The sequence below is a fragment of the Neodiprion virginianus genome, chromosome 7 (assembly GCF_021901495.1).
Source record: "Neodiprion virginianus isolate iyNeoVirg1 chromosome 7, iyNeoVirg1.1, whole genome shotgun sequence".
NCBI lineage: Eukaryota > Metazoa > Arthropoda > Insecta > Hymenoptera > Diprionidae > Neodiprion > Neodiprion virginianus.
The window spans coordinates 19,872,647-19,892,722 of NC_060883.1; the positions used below are offsets into that span (position 1 = coordinate 19,872,647).

The 20,076-nt window shown below is 37.3% G+C and overlaps 4 protein-coding genes across 4 annotated transcripts; 2 read left to right on the forward strand and 2 right to left on the reverse strand.

The window, feature by feature from the left end:
- The first annotated feature begins 692 nt into the window (after window positions 1-692).
- Window positions 693-5,794, forward strand: LOC124309598 (probable RNA helicase armi). The gene is made up of 6 exons (XM_046773375.1): window positions 693-834; window positions 1,532-2,369; window positions 2,447-3,320; window positions 3,426-4,633; window positions 4,694-4,936; window positions 5,021-5,794. Exons 2-6 carry the CDS (start codon window positions 1,545-1,547, stop codon window positions 5,360-5,362), a joined length of 3,492 nt encoding a protein of 1,163 aa, XP_046629331.1. The 5' UTR covers window positions 693-834; window positions 1,532-1,544; the 3' UTR covers window positions 5,363-5,794.
- Window positions 5,795-6,048: 254 nt separating this feature from the next.
- On the reverse strand, window positions 6,049-8,685 carry LOC124309599 (eukaryotic translation initiation factor 3 subunit E). The gene is made up of 9 exons (XM_046773376.1): window positions 8,479-8,685; window positions 8,261-8,377; window positions 7,969-8,130; window positions 7,604-7,726; window positions 7,265-7,497; window positions 6,973-7,090; window positions 6,696-6,907; window positions 6,343-6,606; window positions 6,049-6,252 (listed from the first exon to the last, which is right to left on the reverse strand). The coding sequence occupies exons 1-8, from the start codon at window positions 8,566-8,568 to the stop codon at window positions 6,348-6,350; spliced, it is 1,314 nt and encodes a 437-aa protein (XP_046629332.1). The 5' UTR covers window positions 8,569-8,685; the 3' UTR covers window positions 6,049-6,252; window positions 6,343-6,347.
- A 6,366-nt stretch (window positions 8,686-15,051) lies between these two features.
- LOC124309340 (leukocyte receptor cluster member 1 homolog) lies at window positions 15,052-17,625 on the forward strand. The gene is made up of 3 exons (XM_046772921.1): window positions 15,052-15,260; window positions 15,486-15,585; window positions 15,756-17,625. Exons 1-3 carry the CDS (start codon window positions 15,238-15,240, stop codon window positions 16,569-16,571), a joined length of 939 nt encoding a protein of 312 aa, XP_046628877.1. The 5' UTR covers window positions 15,052-15,237; the 3' UTR covers window positions 16,572-17,625.
- LOC124309339 (U3 small nucleolar RNA-associated protein 4 homolog) lies at window positions 16,936-19,971 on the reverse strand. The gene is made up of 4 exons (XM_046772920.1): window positions 19,660-19,971; window positions 17,680-19,225; window positions 17,294-17,596; window positions 16,936-17,126 (listed from the first exon to the last, which is right to left on the reverse strand). Exons 1-4 carry the CDS (start codon window positions 19,761-19,763, stop codon window positions 17,010-17,012), a joined length of 2,070 nt encoding a protein of 689 aa, XP_046628876.1. The 5' UTR covers window positions 19,764-19,971; the 3' UTR covers window positions 16,936-17,009.
- Between the last annotated feature and the right edge of the window lie 105 nt (window positions 19,972-20,076).

Here is a 20,076-nt window from a genome sequence, read left to right on the forward strand (position 1 = left end):
TTAGTACGTAAGACAATGATAATAATTGATATTTTAATCACATAAATCGTATAAATTGATGTTGTATTGCATCGTTCATGGGAGTAAAAACAAAAACCAATTGTAAAGAAAAATAATCGATCGAGTCAATCGATTAATCGAGTTTGAAAAATAATCGATTGTACTCGATTAATCACGCAAAAACAATCGATTCAATTGAAAATCGATTATTTTTTACTAGAAAATTTACTACTCGCAATTTTCTGCTCGTGTCTTCGGCGTGCTTGGACGCGTGCGCTTCGATTGTAACCTAGCTAACCCAAGCTTCGATTGTAACCTAGCTAATCCAACTTCACCTAGCCGGGCATTAAATAGCGGAAAAAGGGCAGCCTATGGGAAATACGATGAAAGTATCCACTTTGGAGAAGGTATACTGTCACAAATTCATTAAGTAGATAAATACGCTCTCCATTCGCCTCCAATTTTCATCAATCTCCCGTAAACGAAAAATTGATTATAATTAGTTAGTTTCATGTTCGTTTACAAGACAGTTTATCATGATAATATGAAAGCCATTTTTTTTTCTTTAATAGAAAAGCTAGAAATCCAATCGCACACAATAATGAACCCCCCTGGATTGTCATCGGGAGGATTAGTCTCGTCAGATCAAAATGAATCTCAAGATTTAGAACTGACGCAGAGCAAGATATTCAGTCAAATTAAAACTGACATTGACGTTCAGAAACAACAGAAAAAACTTGTCAAAGACTTGCACCTCAAACGAGTACAATCGCTGCGCAAGGAATTGGAGTACCTAAAGGTCACCGAGTGGAGATATCATCGACCGGCGGAAAGGTATCATCCAAGTATCATCAGACTTGATAGAAATTTTCATACAAGCTATTGTTCGCATTTTGTAAAGGCAACTGGTTTCAACTTGTAAGCTTCATTTCAGTCTGGAAGTGATATAACTACTGAAAAAAAATTTCAAACAAGCAGTTACAGTTGATACAGATATAAAGTTGTTTTCCCACGGAAATGGATATAGATAAAATGAGGGCGACGATTACATAATAAACCAGTTTTTTGCACAAAAGTTAAAAACCAACTATATCGACTGTTACTATTTTAGACAAAAAGTAACAGGATCTAATATATTATGTGTAAAGTCGATTAGTTAATAGAAATTATAAATCTCGAATACTTTCACTAGGATCATATTTAAACCCAATGGAATTATCATGCTGAAGTTAGTAACGTTATTAAAAATATTCATATTGATGGAAAAACTATTATTTTGCAGCTTTAGAATTGCCTAAAATTTAGTAAACGTAATAAAACAATAGATATTCATATTTTGAAATGATAGTTCCTTCACAATCATTATAAAACTCACTAAAAGGTATATCTTTTCTGAATCTTTCGTTACGATAACGTTACTAACTTCAACATTGTGTTAAATTTAGCCGTGAAATCTTGATTATGAAAAAATTCATCCACGATCCTTCTGTCATTTCGAATTTCAGTTGAATCAAATTAATCGGAATTTCAGATACTAAGTGAAAATGGTATCCTTATTGTACGGGGTATTTAAAAAAGTGCTCGGTTTCTCCGAGCCTCCCGAGCCGGATTTAGCTGATCTGATACAACAGTTGGAGGGCGAGCAAAATGTTAAATTGAACAATTGCGATAATCGAGAGATAACTGAAAAAGAAATAGAAGGATGCTTTCACAAAACTGGTATTGTAACGGAAATTAGGTCCGAATACTTTATAATAGATGGTAAATTTGAATGCCAAAACGTAAATGCTTCTATCGGAGAAATCCGAGTTGGAGCCAAAGTTTATTACCTGGCGTTCCAGAGGACAAAGGGTGAGGAGCTAAAGATAAAAAAAATTTTATCCATCATTGACGACGAATGGGAAAACGAAGTGGCAACTTGCACCGAAGATGCGGTAAAATCCCAAATGCTGAATCGCGTTATTGTTGGAAAGGTGATGCGCAGGGAGCAGAGGATGGTTTTTATTGAGCCTGGCCAAATTTCCTTCAGCCTTGACGAAATCACCTCTGAATTTTTGCCCATCGTCGGAGATTGGGTCAAACTTCAAACCATAGTAGCAGTTGACGACAACGTTGTAGATTTCAGCGGGGAAGTTCTTCAGGTTGACAAAATTTTTCCTCTAAGGTCAAAACTCGCCACTGGTGTTGTATCTGCCTATGACGTCAAGTCTGGTTCTGGTACCATACAGCATAACATCGTTTTTAACAAAGCCAACTGCGAGCCTGGATATATTCCATGTGTCGGCGATAAAGTTGTCGCAGATAGCATAGAAAGTGATCAAGGAATGCAGACGTGGAGGTCACTGTCGGTCGTTCCGCTAATGCATCAGGTAAAATGAATTCCTGAGTGTAATAGATCACTGAAGTTCTCTGAAAAATTGTACAAGTTCATTTATGTCCTTTCTAGGCGTCGCAAAGACAACTGTTCAATAATCAGGCACAAACTGAAACTGTAAATGAAAAACAAGAAACTTTTGGAGAAGAAAAATATGGGATAGTTGTCACAAATAATTTGATGTTCGATTTGCAATTGCTTGAAAAGAGAGATATTTCGATAGAGATCAAAAATAATGGACTTCACCCACAGACGTTACTCAAAGGATGTTTTCTGTCAAAAAAATCCATGTCGCAATTGACTTTGTTGCGACCAAAAATAGATACTGCGTCAGTATTGCAGCCTTCGGAATCAATAACATATGTATTCAGATGCCATGCAAAATTTGTCGGGTATTCGGAAGAAATGTTTCTGTTCATCTTCAAACATCTGAAAGTCCGTCGCATGTTTCGCTTCAATGTTAGTTTGAAAAACTCCGTGAATCATAACGTGCAAAGCGGTCAAAATCCAAGGGCAAACAAAATTTACAAGCAAAACGAGTTCGATCAATCGACCTGTGTTCGTGGCGTTAGAACCTGTCAAGCACCAAAGTTCATTACTGTCAAGCCTGGAATATTCAAAATACCTCAACACTTATGGGATGTCGTATTGCGCCTAGAAAATGATAAAATACCTTTTCGGAGCGGCATTGTGGCTATAGAAGAAACCGTGCCTTGCTTATTCGAAGAATTGACGTTTCAAAATTACAGAGATCGATTTCATGCTCTGTTGTACTTGGAAAGCATAGCTGATTCTATAACTTTACAACGATACGACATAAGCAGTACAGTCATGAGATTTTGCGGAGAATTTCTCGCCCTTGAAGTGCCAGGACTAGCGGAAAAACGACCATCGCTCTTAGTTGGAGACAAAGCCATAGTTTCTTTTAATTGGGACTCCAGCAAAGGTGAATTATGAGCAGTTCTTACAACTTTTAACTTCGTCGACTCCTGACAGAGGAAGTTTCTACTCTTGTCATTGAAACTGATGCTTTTATCCTTATTTTTCATAGGTGAAATAAAGTACGAGGGATGCATTCACGAGGTAAAGAACTCGGAGATTTTACTCAAGTTCAATCCAGCTTTCCATGAAAAATATAACGGCGAACGATGCGAAGTGACATTCAAGTGCTCCCAAACACCGTCGAGTCGCTGTCACACGGCCGTTAACTTGGCGATAAATCATCTGGGAAAAGAATTTTTATTTCCCACAAAAATTGTACCCAAACCACCGCAACTGGAACTTTTGGAAATGAGTGACGATGGAGAATCCAGAAACAGTACGTTTGCACGACAAAATGATGTTACTCCAGGCCTGCAACCGAATGCGCAGGCATGTTCCAAGACTGGAGACACTGATTCGTGCGTTTTACAAATAAAAAAACGCAAATTAGTATGGTTCAACAGGGCGTTGAATTACTACCAGAAAGAGGCTGTGCGTAACGTTTTGCAGAGTCCAGCTCACCCGTTGCCTTACGTCATATTTGGGCCACCAGGAACAGGGAAAACGATAACTCTTTGCGAAACGATATTGCAGATATTTAGGACCATACCTGAAAGCAGACTGTTGGTTGCGACGCCTTCGAATAGTTCAGCCAATCTAATATCAGAAAGACTTTTAGACAGCGGAGTTTTGAAACCGGGCGATTTGGTCAGATTGATAGGGTTTCACTGCACCACAGATGGGTCAATTCCGCAGAAACTAATCCCGTATTGCGCTGTAGGTGACTTGGCTCGAGAGGGAACTCGAAATACTCCTGACCACAATGCCAACGGCATAAGACCGAGCTGTAGTGCAAGTGTTTTGGGACGGCACAGAATCACAGTCGGTACTTGCATCTCGTTGGGCATACTGCATAACATGGGCTTTCCTCGAGGTCACTTCACCCACGTTTTTGTTGACGAAGCTGGACAAGCTACAGAGCCGGAAATATTAGTGCCATTAAATTTCATTCATGCCGATACCGGGCACGTAATTTTGGCTGGAGACCCAATGCAGCTTGGACCTGTCGTCCAAAGTAAATACGCATCGCATTTTGGACTTGGGTTGTCTTTTCTGTCTCGGTTGCTTCAGCGCTTCCCTTACCAACGAGACTTGGAAGGATTTGAGAGGGGCTACGATCCACGACTAGTTACTAAACTCATCATGAACTATCGCAGTTTGCCGGAAATTCTCGAACTTCCGAATTCGTTATTCTATGATTCTGAGCTCGAGGCGCAGGTAATAATCTTTAGCTCTCTTGGTTAAATGATAATTAATGATCGTTTGTCAAATCTCTAGATTACAAGGCAAGGAAAAGAAGGTGACCTGCTCACTTCAGTCGCTAACGATTTACCTGAACGCGACGATTTTCCACCTGCGATAGTTTTCCATGGCGTTCTCGGCGAGAATTATCAGGATCAAGATAGTCCAAGCTGGTATAATCCGGAAGAAGCTGCTCAGGCTTACTTTTATATACTAAAACTTTACAGCCACGGACTTGGCCCTGACGATATTGGGATTATAGCACCTTACACTAAACAAGTAAGATTCTGAAACGTTTCAATTTCGGATTAATTATACAGAGTGCAAAAATTTGGTTCTATTTCATTTTTATATTTTCTCCAGGCTCGTCATATTCGGGATTTACTTGCAGAGATGAATACAACATTGCCAAAAGTTGGCAGTGTGGAAGAGTTTCAAGGACAAGAACGAAATGTTATTATTCTATCTGCAGTCAGATCGGTAAGCGATCTAGTCCAAGAAGATGTTAAACGATGTCTTGGTTTTATCGCTTCTCCACACCGTTTGAATGTCGCTATTACCAGGGCTCGGGCACTATTAATTATTCTGGGAAATCCACATTTATTATCACAAGATCCTTACTGGAGAACAGTGATTACGTATTGTATTGACAAGAATTCTTACACTGGCTGTGATTTCTTTTCATCAGCGATTATCAATGAGTAGTGCTGACGAATATTTTTTTTTAACTGTAATCATTGCATCTATGATTTATTGTACACAGGATAAAGAATATGTTCCTAAAAGTTATTTAGATACGTTAGTTAGAATAGTGCTATTTAAATATATAATTTTTAATTTTTTAAAGTGAACGATAAATTTTCAAATTGTTTTTTTTTTATCGAACTTTACTTCCAAACAACTGGAACTAGAGATTAAATATTCAGAGATAGGTCAAAAGTTTTAAGACTGTTCCGCTTTGCGAAAATTGGAGACTTTTTCATCCGACCAGCTCAACGGGAATGTTTTAATTATTTACTGTTTTTTTTTTTTTTATCTTTCTCATGCATCAGGCGTATAAGGAGATAACGTAACTTTCAAAGTATTCAAACTAGTATTCATGGGAATAACAAATATGAAGATATAAATTTCATACTACGGATAATAAAAATATTAACTATATTTAATAAATCCAAAAGTCTATTCGTTACAACGTTTTTTCTTGTCTACTTTCTGCGAGATACCATTTTTTATACAAGAATATTTTGTATTTTTGGCATATGAAATAATAAATTTTGACAAATTATATTTCTTTCTAAGTTTATACGAAATATTTTTTATCATTTTGAAAATAATTTTTCGATTATTCCTATAAACCGTACGAATACCAAGGGGCTAATCGTCAAATTGAATTCTTTTCATTAGAATCAGTTTATTCATTTCACGTATGTACTGCTTACAACGAAATTGACTTGACATGGTGATCTTAAATGACTGTAGAAAAACGGTACACATCCGGTGGAAGTTTGTTACAAAATTCTTCGTTTTTCGTCTGAACATCGTTATCCTGATTATAAAATGTTTAAAATGGTGGAAATCTTTATACATTGTAGAACCTGAAATGAATAGAGCACGGTCAAATAACATTTTCTATAACATATCGTATTTTTGCACGTTTAAACTCATCTGAAAGAACCAATACATACCTTTGCTAATTCCAGACTATGCTAACTGAATCCTGATTTTTCGCCTTCAATTTCCGCTCAATAAGATTCTCCAGAGCTTCACTTCGCACGCTCAGAGTCTCGATTTTTTCAACCAGCTGTTGGTACGGAGAAGCTGGCTGTCCACCCATAACAACATGTCCCAGCTTACTGTCAATCTTTGCATCCAATCTTGCATTGCGAATTAGATTGACTATCCAACATTCCGCAACATCAGCTTTCATGTTAAGTTTTTCAGCCAACATACTAAAAGAGCATAGAAATTAGCTGGCATCCAATCATCTCCACGAAAAATTACAAAATTAGAATGTCCTACAAAGTAGGCCAATACTTACTCAATACTGATGCATTGGTGGATTCTGCAGAATGTTTCGAATATCATTAATCTAGCGTTTTCGACAAACTCATTCAGCAGAGCAATTAAGAAGAAGTCATTGAAGACGACCGTCTGACATTCTTGCAGTTTCTGACGAGCTCCATCAAAATCAAAGTTCACATACAGGTGCTCCAAAAATTCAGTGATTGGATCCCGATACGTGTAGGATTCCTAAACGTGAAAATTATACCGGAATTATCAAACACTGCAGATCAAGATTTCGTAACTGAATTTACCTGTTGGATAACTTTCACCAGATCTTTCAGGGTAGACCGCCTCGATCGATTTATGATTACCGCTGTTGCCAAATAGCGTAGAATATGCGGACACATTGTCTGTATTGCGTTCAAGTAGCTGTAATCCAAAAGGCTCTGTTTTGTCACCCACTCAACACCAGAATTGACGAATGAATAGGAAAATTATACAAGATGAAACAAAATTGCGTCAAAAATCTTCTTCATCAACGAATCGATAAACAATATAATGTAAATTCTATTCTTAGACAAAATCGGGAGTGTTTGTACTCACTGTGGTCTGTACAAGAACATTTCAATGATAAGGTCCCTGCCTTTAACATGATTGAAGAAAACGAACAGACTCCAGTGAATGAGCCAAGTGCGTTGTTGAAGAACCTGAAGAGTGTTGCCAATAGCGTTACTGTCTATGTACTCTCTGAGTTTATTAACGTCTTCCAGCGCAGTTTCCCAATTTTGAACTAAGATTTCCGATGCCAATTTTCCCCACAGGACATCCAAGTAGTTCTGTTGAACAGAAAATAGTCACGTTTAAAAAAGTAAGTCACATGACACCATGAATTATTATGTAACCTTAGCGCAAATAAGTCTATAAAATTTGAAGAATATTTACTCTATCGGTTGGTGGCATCACAAGCATGTAGAAGTACAAGTACGACGTTGAAACCGAGTAGGTTCCGCACTCATAACGATACTTTGCCAACTTGACCAAGCTCTCCATCATCTCCACTCTGAACTGTAATTTTTATCGCATCATTAAAGTGTTAGAACATAAGGCAACAATAAATTTCAAAAATTCAGGATAACTTCAGCAATATTTTTCTTCCTTTTAAGCCGTCAACAATTCATTATTCCCATTCGATAAAAAAAAAATTTCATGCTTTCGATACTTCAAGAAGTGTGTGCTGTTATTGCATACACGTGAAAAATTGATAAACAGATCTCAATACTTCAGACAATATATAAATATAGAATTACATCTGATTCCTTGAGGAGAAAGTGGTTGAGTGACTTCGAGTCCCTCATTTTTTCCATAGTTTCCATAGTATCATCATCGCTCATCAATTTCAAGATGACTGAGGCATTATCTTCAAGATCACCAAGCTCTTGCAATACCCGATTACGGCGTTCGTTAAGTTCCTGTAAAAATATTAAATATTAAAAATTTTCACCAAACCATGGGAGAGGGAAAGCATTTTATCCTTATCGACGGTTCGATTGTTAATTATCATTAACGAAACCTGAACCATTGGTCGACATAATCGCCTACCTCCGGTACTTCGAAATTCGGATAAAGTTGTTTCCTGATATCGATGGCGTAATCGATCATGTTGGTTTTGCTCAGGATGTCCAATTTCGCCTGTAGAAGCTCATTCTCGTCATAAATCTGTAATGGCGATTCAACGTCACGTTATTCATCGATAACCTAAAAACCGCCATGCTCAACAACCTGATGACAGTCAATCAAGCTGGCAGAGAATCACTCACCTCCTTTGCAGATAGAAATTCCAACAGCGGGAATACCAGATGCCGATCAAGGTATTGCCCTATTCGGGCCGTCAGATCAAACTTCGCCATATTATTTTTGATCAACAAAATAATAGTAGCGAATATTAAACAGCACCTTTACAACACAGAGAAGAGACCGGGAATATTGAGGATCACGCACCTCTTGTGCATGCCCTAAAAAAGGAAAGGGGCACAAACTAACGCGTTTCAATGTCGGAAACACGACTCCCATTTTCGGCCTCGACTAATTTCAGCTTATGCCGCCAAATAGCGTTTGTAAAGTTAAACTTTTTGAAAATAAAATATTCTCTGCACCAATTGGCCAATTTTAACGGATTGAAAAAGGATAAGGTTCGCAATTTTTTTTTCTCATTTTACATCTGTTTTAGGTGTATTCCATTCGACCGAAAGTGGTCAGACAATTTAAACTTACACCTGACCTCGCATGTAGGGAAATCCTGTAAACATTTGATCGTATTGCGCGTCGCTTACGTGGTATTTTCACCCGGCCGTTGAGAGCATATACAAAATAGAGCGTAAACAACGGCGTAAGCGTCTCATGAGCAGATTTAAATTGGTTCTCTGAAGGACAGAAGATAATAATTCTCCCCCCCACCCCTCTCTGTCACTCTAACCAAGCTGCTACCCCCACTTCATGGGAAAAGAAACAGAGTGAAAAGAGGGGGGCGGGGGATATCATATGTCCTGCAGAGAACTGATTCAAATCCGTTTCTTCTGAACGCCGTGCGGCATCAGTTGCTTCCGAACAACCAGAGAGAAGTTATGCGCTCTCAGTATCAGATCGAAATTCAGACCGCGTTGTTCAGGTTGTGTCACGTTGTTCGATCAGTGTACTCGCACCATACTCATTTTGAATATTACACGAGGAGCAGTGCATAGCCTGAAGAAAAACCGAGTTATTGAAATAAATATATTCTACGAACGTTGAAGGTGAATTTCGTGTCCCAATTTTTCATTGTTTGGTGTAACTTCAGTGAGTGATATCGATTCTTCTCTTTCTGTGTCGGTCGGTGTCGTTTTTATTTTCGGTTCACTTGTTTCTGATGAATGCGTAGTTGCACTGTTGACATGTTTTCGCTATTCAATTGATCAGGTAGCTAGCTACAGCACAGAAAGTCAGAGTGAATGTAGAATCAAGTGTTATTACGGTGCAGATTCTTAGATTATAGCTTTATAAAGTTTTCAGTGTAAAATGTGCGGTGTTCCACTGTTCAGCCTGAGATGCTGCCAGAACTACAACATGTAAAGTGTGGAGCAGCCCAGAGGAGGTAACAATACTTCTTTTATTCATTGTTTGATAACTCAGGGTGGTATGTATGTACATTCGAAGCCGAAATTTTGTCCTTGCGTAACATACAGTCGATAAATAATTAAGCTGAAGCTACCACCCAATGTTAGTAAGCAAATGTGTTAAATTTTTTGGAGATAGAAAAATGCGGTACTGTTTTATCCTAATAATTATATAAAAGTATCGGGGATTCGAGGTATTTCACAAAACTTTGATTTTCGGATTTCACTACCTTATGCGAATAAACACGAGAACGTTTGGCTGTTAATTCTGGCTGACGGCTTCAGTCTTGTCAATAAATATGGTTGTAGACACCAGTAATAATTGATTTGACAACTGAAAAGCCAACTCGCTAAATTAATTCGAGTTTTCTTTTTTGTTTATTCCAGATTTAAGCAGAGACATCCGAGTAACTTCTCCATTGCTCGGCAACGTTGGTGAGTTTGCATGTGTCAGGTTACGGGTATTTCCCTGGGATTCCTCTGTCACGTGGCGTGGCGGTAACAACTGTTACACAAATCTACGATTTTTTAGCTGCATGGATAGGCTCATTCACGATCGCAACGTGCTTGACTTTCAGTCGAATAATTTTTTTTTCGCAATTTAATTTACCGTAGCTTAATTGAAGTTAGAAATTTTGCACGTTGCTAAAAGTGGAATGAGCATCGCGACAGGTAACCATCGCTTACTCGGCACTCGCGAGATCGAATTGTGTTTCGCAACTGATGTAATAATCTACGTTTGAATTTACCGATGATGTCGTTTAAGCGGTGGATCCACCTGAGGCTTGAACATATTCCAGTTATTGATTAATCGTACTCATATGATTGTTTGATTGATAAAATTCCAAAGTCTGGCATAATGTAACTTAATCAAACTGCCTGTTATGTCTCGAATCATTTGTAACTTTTTTACGGCCAGCAAGTATTGATCAATTGCAGGTTTAGCTCGCTTAGAAAAATACGAATTAACGTACAGGATGTTTCTAATCCATCTTACAAAAGGTTGATGTACCGATAGTCTGCCAAAATTTACTAAGATAATACATACAATTTTACGGTTGGCGGGATACAACCGCGATACTTCATTCTGACAATGAGTAGGCAGACTACGATACAAAAACATTTTGCTCCGAACAGGTAACCAACGAAAATGTAAGTCAGCGACCACGGCGCAAATGATGAAGAATGATGTGTGTTGGAAAAAATGGAGAATCGTTTAGTTCGAATATAGGTAACCGGGTAGGTAGGTGGACGTTTTGGGATCCGTCGCGGGGTATATGCATGTGTGTGTGAGTCTCCCTTTTCCGTTGGGTGGTTCCGTTGGGAAACGGGTAAGGGTAGGAAGGTCGCGATGTACCGTGATGTTACTAACTTTTGTAATTCACAGCGTCAAACGATCACAGAGATTTTTTTCCCCAAAGACTCCGTATTCGAGTCTCTAGGCCATTTTTAAGCATGTGAATTTTAACAAGATTAAATTTACATTTTCTTGTCACTCTGCAACCATTTTTCAATCGTTATTCAATTCAATTATTTGGTCATTACCGATCATTATTCCATTCAATTGATTTCTGTGATCGTCTGAATGGGCAAAACGCATCTCTGGACCATCTATCGCGTTCCGTGGTACGCTAGATGGGGAGAGATGCTGAGCTCGAAGTCTTCGCGTCGAAGAGGACCACCGACCGTCACGCCACACAATAATGCATACCCTCCAACCTCTCTCCGAATTTCGATTCGATTTTTAATCTGAGAACAACAATCTGCATAGCAATGTATCTGATGCAAAAAGATACAGATGTGGATTGGGTTTCCACAGAATTTTTGGGACAAGTCCCAGATATTACAAATTTTTGACAGTTTAACCTGTCGCGCCTTATTGCGCGTAGGTTAATCACGAGAATTAGACGCAGCCTTTTGCGCGTAAACTAAGAACGGAATTCCAACGCGCCTTTTTGCGCGTCGAGCTTGCAAACAGTATATAAAAAAGTTACGCACTCCCGATGTGCTGATCTTTCAGCTCTTCGGTTAATTTTTTGACGAATAATAAACTTTTCAAGTTCCACAGCGCCTTTTGCGCGTGGACTTGATACCTTTCAGTTATGAAATAAAGCGCAGCATTTGAAAGCCGACGCTCAACGCGCGGAAACAAAAATCTCGGTAGTGTAGACTGATGCAGTGGAGAATCTTGGCGTAAGTATTTATGAAATATATCTGAAGTGTACAGAAATACCCGTTTAACTGATCGTATTATTTTCTGTTTCAGGGTAAAAAAACTAATTTTTTAACAAATTCACTGAGAACTATAGAATGTTCAGTCGAAAAAGATATTCACTTTAATAAATCAAAGCAAAAAAAGATGTCAATTCAAACAATTTAGAATGTCTGTTATTCGTCAATACAATTAATAATCGAAGCAACGAATATTAAAGCGAATATCATGTTTGGCTCGACCCATTTTTTGGCAGTGTATGGACTTATGTGATTGTGCTAACCATACCTTTGTCTGTTTCAGCTAATCAAACCTTTTGTCTGTTTCAGCTAATGAAACCTTTTATCTATTTCAGATAATCGAACCTTCTGTCTATTTCAGCTAATCCATATTTTTGTCTGTTTCAGCTAATCAAACCTGTTACCTGTTTCAGATAACTGAATCTTCTGTCTCTTTCAACTAATCAATCTTTTTGTCTGTTTCAGCTTATCTAACCTTTTGTCTGTTTCAGCTAATCAAATATACTGCCTCTTTCAGCTAATCAATCTTTTTGTCTGTTTCAGCTTATCTAACCTTTTCTCTGTTTCAGCTAAACAAATATTCTGCCTCTTTCAGCTAATCAATCTTTTTGTCTGTTTCAGCTTATCTAACCTTTTGTCTGTTTCAGCTAATCAAATATTCTGCCTCTTACAGCTAATCAAACCTTTTATCTGTTTCAGCTAATCGAATCTTCTGTCTATTTCAGCCAGTCAATCTTTTTGTCTGTTTCAGCTAATTAATTTGTCTTTATATTTTTTACTTATCTAAGTTAATTATATTTTTGTCTATATCTACATATGTCACTAATTATATTTTCATCTGTTCCAGCTAACTGAGTTTTATTGACTATACTAAAAAATTAACTTTTCATTTTTTAGGCTTAGATCTGGTTTAGTGGTTAATTGTTTTGCGAATTGACCTCGTTCTCCATTTTAGTGATTATCTCATACCTCATAAGAAACAAAAACCTGCGCACGAATATCCATAGTCAATCATCCTTCATCCATAACTAAAACAATCATCTTTCATCCATAATTAAAACAGTCATCTTTCATCAATAATCAATACTCATCGGGTTATATGGATTGAAAAATTTCGAATAAAGTGTGAATATACGCGAGTACATTCAAGTAAAAAAGTTGGATTCGAGTACAAAGTAATTGGGAAAAATAATTTACTATAATTAACATGTGAAAAAAAGTCATTCGCAATTTTTCGAAGAACGTAAAATCGATCTTGCAAGTATTCTCCGTGGAATAGGCCTACTGGGGATACCACGTAAAAAAAAAAACGCGCGGAGTGCTCTACCGCTTGCGGTGGTGTGGAAACGAGCATGAGTGAACTTATTTTAACTGGTCAGATACTAACATATTGTAGTTTTTTAAATGACAATTTTAATCTTGCGTGAATTTAACTCATTGCCAATAAAACTCATGCTCCGATAATGTCTTAACGCATGTGGAGTGGTAATATCTTCGGATTGCTGTAGTTTAGTCAGAGTGAATACACGCGTAAATACATTCTGTTTGTTAAATTTCGTTTTTTAATGAAAGTCAACAAGGTGCACATACCTTTGGCAATTGATTGGCAATTGAAACATCTTTCTCCCTCGCTTGACCTTTCGCAGTCGACATAGTAAAATCGCTGAATTGTAAAATTTAAAAGTTTTACTCCTTACTCATTGAACAACTCGACTTTTCGAAAAAGTTGGTTCAATTTCAATTGTCTATCCGGCATAGCATTCCCAGTATTTCTTTCTTGAATTTTTTGTATTACTAACTTTTGTATTAATAACTAACCGTTTTACGCATCAGTTGTCCGCCTCGCCACCAATTCCAAAAACAAACATTGTTGGATAGCGATCTTCACAGAAAGAGTATCACTTGGAATTTAACGGGCCTATGTATATTTCTCCAAAACGGACAATCAGCCCACCACCAGAACCCGATGCAGTTCGAACAACTCATCAACGATGTATATTTCTTGGATGATTACCAAGAAATTACATGAATTACTGACAAGTTCTTTGTAATTTTAACATATATAATGTAACTCATTGTCGTATCACCAATGACTCCTCTTCACTCCGTGAAATTCTTCTTCTATCTAAGTCTGCAAAGCGGAAATCTATAGAAATACTGCGATAGATCAGAATCTTTGGATTGTTGGAAGCAAAACACTCTTGAAGCTACCAAAATGTCTTACAACCTTTCATCTGTGTTTTTTGTGACACATATCGTAGATAATTGATAATAATTTGGTTATACGGAATCAGGAAAATCCATTTTTGGACTAAACATTAGTAACAATCGAATCTTACCTAATTTCCAAAAAATATTTACAAGTAGTACTTTTGTGTAGAAAGGTCTGGGTTTTCTACTGCAAATAAACTGTATTTTAAAAAACCACGGCAATTTAACGTGAGTCGAGAAATTATTTTTATATGTCAGCTGCATCTTCGTTCGGAATGAAGATATGAGCGTTGACTGAAAATATATATGATTACCTTCAGATAACAGTACGAGTTAAGTATTAAACATGTGTAAAAATTACATAACATATGTACATATAGGAACAACTATATATCTCCATTCTTTGAGTAACTTCTTTAACTATGTATATCATCCTTTGCATCAAGAAAAGGTTTCTGATTGTTAACAATAAACCGGGTGTATGTTTATTGTGCATCTATTTAGATAACATTATTTTTGTCGCTCCGATAGAGTTAGATTGAGATTGCTGAATTTAGTTCAAATGAATTTGCGTAGTTGAACAGTACACGGCGTCCATACGGATTTATATGAAAAGTTCAGTCTGTCCTCGTTCGTCATTCCATAGGCATAGTAATATTCGACTCTGCATTATCCGGGTACACGCGGTGAGCGATGGAAACATCAGTTCGTGTCGCCATTATTTACAGATCGCATGCCGGACTGAGTTGCGCGTGTACGGGACGACGCAGAGAGCGCTGCTTAACAATGAATTCATGTCGGCCATTTTCGATCACGAAAAGCCCCATAAGGCTAGCCGTCTTTATGTATTTTCAGTCAACGTTGATATTGTGAAGTGTTATATTACAATTTTCGGAACTGTTCAAAAAAGACTAACAATACAAAAGTTTCCGATTTAGCTGCTGGCAGATATATAATTGTTAGGTTTTTGAAAATCTAATCAACATGAATATTTTACCCAAAAAACGGTGAGTGACAAAATTGATTCAAAAAAATTTGTTACTTTTAGGTTATACGTATGATTGGCCACTCCACAGAATAGCTTTTATGTCACACAATTATTTGTCTTTATTGTTAGCTGTGTTTACAGATGAAATCATAGTAGTACGATTAAAAGTCTTCGATCCATCTAAATTAAGTACTTGTTTATAATGTTGGTATATCCTTTTTTTTTTTGTTATTTCGTTCTGCAGATGGCACGTTCGCACCAAAGAGAACATTGCTAGGGTACGTCGAGATGAAGCTAAAGCTGCCGAGGAAGAAAAAGCTATAAAAGCCCGGGTCCAAAAAGCGGTAAGAACTCGTTTTGTACCAATATAATTAATGTTTACGATAAAACGATTACCCAAATATATAACAGAATCATTGACTTGCGTCTCTTGCATTTCTACAAACCTAAGAACATGATTTATTTTTAAATGAACAATAAATTATCGGCAATTGTTTATTTATCATTTTTTCAGGAAACTGAAGCTAGGACGAATTTTCTCAGAGACCAAGCAAGGCAGAGGTACGACGGTCGTCAAGTTGCAGATGGAAAGGATGAGGGTGCTAAGGAAGCAACAACATCAGAAGCCCCCTTAGAGCACGTAAATTTTTTTGCTGACATCGAAGATGGAAAAACTGATTATAGTAAACCAAATGCTGATCATGAAATTGAGAAAAAGCAGGAACAGGAGAAGTATGAAAAGCAAATTGGATATTTGACTTATTTGGGACAAGATACAAATGAAGCTACTGGAAACAAGAGCTGGTACAATGAACTACCAAAAAGGCTTTCTGAGACTGAAAAATATGAGGAGGCTGGGATTAAAACAAAACTTCTAAATGACCCGATAAACGATATCAGGAAATACATGAAGATAATGGGCTCAACTTTGCCGTCAACATCGTCACCAAATTTTAAGAGAGAAAAATTAAAAACTACAGATTCTGTGAAAAGAAAACGCGATTCCAGTGACTTAGAATCGTGTACTAGAGACGGTGATCGCAAGAGATACAAAAAACACAAGAGTAAGAAATCAAAAAAACATAAAAGGTCGAAAACTGAGGAGCCTACCCCTAAGCCTAGTGTAGATTTAGAAAAATTAAGAGCAGAGAGATTAAGACGGGAAAATGCTGAAAAATTAAAGACCAAGATGCTGTTAGCTAAATTGAACGGAGACCCAATCGAACCCGCAGTGAAGGAAGTTCCAAAACCTATTATACAACAAAAATATAATTCGCAATTTAATCCTGAAATAGCTAGGCAAAATGCTGACAGAATATATAGGCGGTGAAACTATAGCTAATAATTTGCTGTAACATGTGACAGAACTAGCCTGAATTATATGTATAATTTCTAAATATTCTACTGTCTCAAGTCGAATAACAATGCAATAAAAATTTATTTGTTATAAACAATCGATATTCTTTCTCTATTTTTGGATCACATCTAAGATCATTTAATTTCCCAATACGAAATTGAAGACCTTCAAATTGATTAACATCGGACAACATAATAAATTTTTGAGTTTAGTTTTTTACTTGTCATTCGTGTGTTCGTACTTACTAGGAGGTCACGTTCAAATTATACTTTATATTTATATCGTGTGAAATAGATGACTAGGAATGATCAGGATTGTATGAAGAATGACGGTAAAGTCAAAGTTGAAAATTACATTTTACTTGGTTCAGTGTATCGTCGCACATGTGATATCAGTGTGTTTAGGAATGCTCTACATGCCAAATCGCTTCTGTTTAAGAGATGGTGGTAAATTTTCCGTCAATTTGACCGGATTTAATTCAACAGCTACCATTTCATCATTGACCAACCAACCTAGGTGTACTAAATTCTGAAACAAAGATATTCAAATCAATACACGATATAAATGATTCTTTATTGTAATAAGAGATTAGAAAGAAAGTCGAATAAATATGATAGTTAAAATAAGAGGGAAACATGCAATGATGCATCCACTATGTTTGTCTCTAGTTTAATTACCTATGAGCCTTAACTTACCTTATATTTTTTGACAATTCGAAAAGCTCCTTGAGAATGTGAATTCGTTTCATGATTACTGTTATCCATAGAGTCGCCGTTATCCAATCTGAAAATTTTTGCTCCTGAATTGGGCAAATTTTTCGCCTTATCAACAACGCAGATCATCGTGTTGTCGTGCATTATTATTAAATTTTCATTCCTAGGATCAAATGTTATATGACTGATAGGTATAGCCCGGGAAAGCCATTGTTTTGGCAGTTTTTCCTCTAAGTTTGTAGAAAACTGTGTATAGCGTTTTTCTGTAATACTGTATTCGACGATCTGAAAAATAAAATAGCGTGAATTGACGACTTATTTGCATAATCCAGTCATTATTCTCACACCCAGACATTTGTTTTACATACCTTGTGATCAGAATACACAATAACTAGATTCAACGTGTTTTCTTGTACAGCCATCGCGGTCGGTGGGCATTTGTACCTAGGCAGTAACCATAGCTTAGGCGCACGAATATTGAGATCTTTTCCGACGTGATAGATGGCAATGTTATTTTGATAATCAGCACAGATTAAGTATACGCCATCCGGCGAGAAACAGATCAGATTAATATTATCGACTAGTTCTTTTCCAACAGGTATCGTTCCTTCGTAATTTAACGAGCCTGCCTGATTCTTCATAAATATTATCTTTATCTCGTCATTATCTGTCTTGCTACCATCGACCAATACGATCCTAGAATTATCAGGGCTGAATAACATTTTGTGCGCTTTGTGCACAGGCAAATTTGAGGTCTCGTATCGTGAGAGAACAGGGTCGTTATTTACTACATCAAAGTTGAAAATCCTGATGTAAGAGTTCGTTGAGTAAGCTATCATTTTTGAGTCTTTAGTTATGGCGTACGATATTATGCTTTCACTAGCCTTTGTTCTTAGCTGTAGTAAATTGATGGGCTCTTCTTCGAGCTGATGTATTGTACCAGGTTGAAAATTCTGCTGCGACTTTCTACTAATCGATCCAAGTTTCCATAGTTCGAGGTAGTTGCTGTACCTCAATAGTATGCACCTTGACATTTCACTTATCAGGACACAGGGGGACTGTAAAATGGGTGGATACTTTATCATGGTTTTTGGTGGGTATGTAGACTGTACCAAGTGCCCGTCGACGCCGGCTGAATAGAGTTTCCCGTTTGATTCTACCAACGCTCTGACGTCGTGTTCATGTAGCCGCCTTTCGATACCTTTTACCCATCTGCCGCTAGACTTGATAGTGATTTTTGAGTAGGTGCAAACGGTGGGATCTACACCTGCACAGTAAACAGTGTTCATGTCACTGCTCATAGCGACCGCGAGAATGTCGGCAGTGTGACTTTGGTGAGACTCTATCAACGTTCCCATGTTTGGATCCCAGAATGAAAGAATCCCCCTGGAATCCCCGGACACAACAACATTGTCATTGGTCACAGCCAGGCACCAGACGATTGTTTCCTTGTTTGCCTCTTTCCTAGATGTCGTCATTCTGTGAACAGCGTGACCTGAAACTGCATTCCATATTCTAACTGTATCGATGGACCCAGTGAATATCATTTGCTCCGTAATGTCCCACTTTATGCATAATATTCGACCCTCTTGTTTGTCGAATATTTTATCGTATATCAGGTAGTCATCTGTCACATTGAATGTGTTTATATAACCATCCTCTGTCCCAACTGCTATCTGTGTTTTCGATTTATTCACGTCCATGCACCATGCTGCTCCGCCGGTCACTGCGACCTCGTATTTTGGCGCCAAACTTCCCAGGTCGTATTCTATTACCATTCCTACTAGGCCCGTTGAGAACAGCCTCTTGCTCACCCATAATACAGTCTCTACCGAACTTTCCGGGTGACCAAATATCGTCCTTTCTAAGAACGGCGCCTCTTTTACATTCCATATTTCAATCGAGTTGTCGCTTCTGAAAATATAATTTTGTGTGTTTAAAGTTAGCAAGATACATTTATCAATTGAGCCTGATTCGCCAGCTTTCTTATCTCTAAACAGCCTTCTCTAAAATATACACATCAGTTTTTAACGCAATTCCTATTGATTGCCTTTCAATTTTCTTTCAGATATCAAATATTCAATAGATGGACTGGTACGTTAATATTGAATATGTTGAACATATTTTATATCCCATAGGTGGAAATGAAATGTATTAAAGCTAGTAATAATAAACAGTAAATAAATAATAATGATATTACTTAACGATATTATCATTCGAATAATTTAGTAGATTTTAAAACCGGCGGTTCGAAATAGAGTTGGGAATGTCTAAGAAAAATTAAACCCGTGATTTGTTATTCGATGTTTTGTTCAACAAATAAAAATGTAAATACGCATGGGGCTAACCTGCAAAGAACCAGATGACCATGTTTCGGTTCGTAACACAAACAGATGATGGCTTTGGGCTCAAGATTGTATAGCTTAAAATTGTGTATCTTACAGGTTGACATATTTACATCGGACCGACGGTCAACAGTTGTTAAATTAGAAAAAAGTACTTAACAACTTTCCTCAAACATGTCGCTTATAACAGTTATAACCATTAGCTAGCGTCACCGAACTACACGTGCTTTGCTAGATTGACGTCCATAAACACTACGCATCTTACATAGCGGTAAGGTATCTTATACATCTTACCGCTATCTTACATAGCAGTTGACTCGATCGGACAAACCGTTGTTCAAAAAACATTCTAAATAAATATTGTAATAAATACTGTAAAACATTTCTTTCTCATGATTTATTTCTAAAAATTGAACCTTC

Coding starts and splice junctions, on each gene's coding strand:
- LOC124309339 (XM_046772920.1), bottom strand. CDS start 19,763: ATGTCAACCTGTAAGATACACAATTTTAAGCTATACAATCTTGAGCCC. Junction 19,226..19,659: donor GGTCATCTGGTTCTTTGCAG/GTTAGCCCCATG, acceptor TTATATTTTCAG/AAGCGACAACTCGATTGAAA. Junction 17,127..17,293: donor GAATTGTCAAAAAATATAAG/GTAAGTTAAGGC, acceptor TCTTTGTTTCAG/AATTTAGTACACCTAGGTTG.
- LOC124309340 (XM_046772921.1), top strand. CDS start 15,238: ATGAATATTTTACCCAAAAAACG. Junction 15,261..15,485: donor AATATTTTACCCAAAAAACG/GTGAGTGACAAA, acceptor TTCGTTCTGCAG/ATGGCACGTTCGCACCAAAG. Junction 15,586..15,755: donor AAGCCCGGGTCCAAAAAGCG/GTAAGAACTCGT, acceptor TCATTTTTTCAG/GAAACTGAAGCTAGGACGAA.
- LOC124309599 (XM_046773376.1), bottom strand. CDS start 8,568: ATGGCGAAGTTTGATCTGACGGCCCGAATAGGGCAATACCTTGATCGG. Junction 7,727..7,968: donor TTCTCCTCAAGGAATCAGAT/GTAATTCTATAT, acceptor TAAAAATTACAG/TTCAGAGTGGAGATGATGGA. Junction 7,091..7,264: donor ATGTTCTTGTACAGACCACA/GTGAGTACAAAC, acceptor TTTGGATTACAG/CTACTTGAACGCAATACAGA.
- LOC124309598 (XM_046773375.1), top strand. CDS start 1,545: ATGGTATCCTTATTGTACGGGGTATTTAAAAAAGTGCTCGGTTTCTCC. Junction 2,370..2,446: donor TCGTTCCGCTAATGCATCAG/GTAAAATGAATT, acceptor TGTCCTTTCTAG/GCGTCGCAAAGACAACTGTT. Junction 4,937..5,020: donor TAGCACCTTACACTAAACAA/GTAAGATTCTGA, acceptor TATTTTCTCCAG/GCTCGTCATATTCGGGATTT.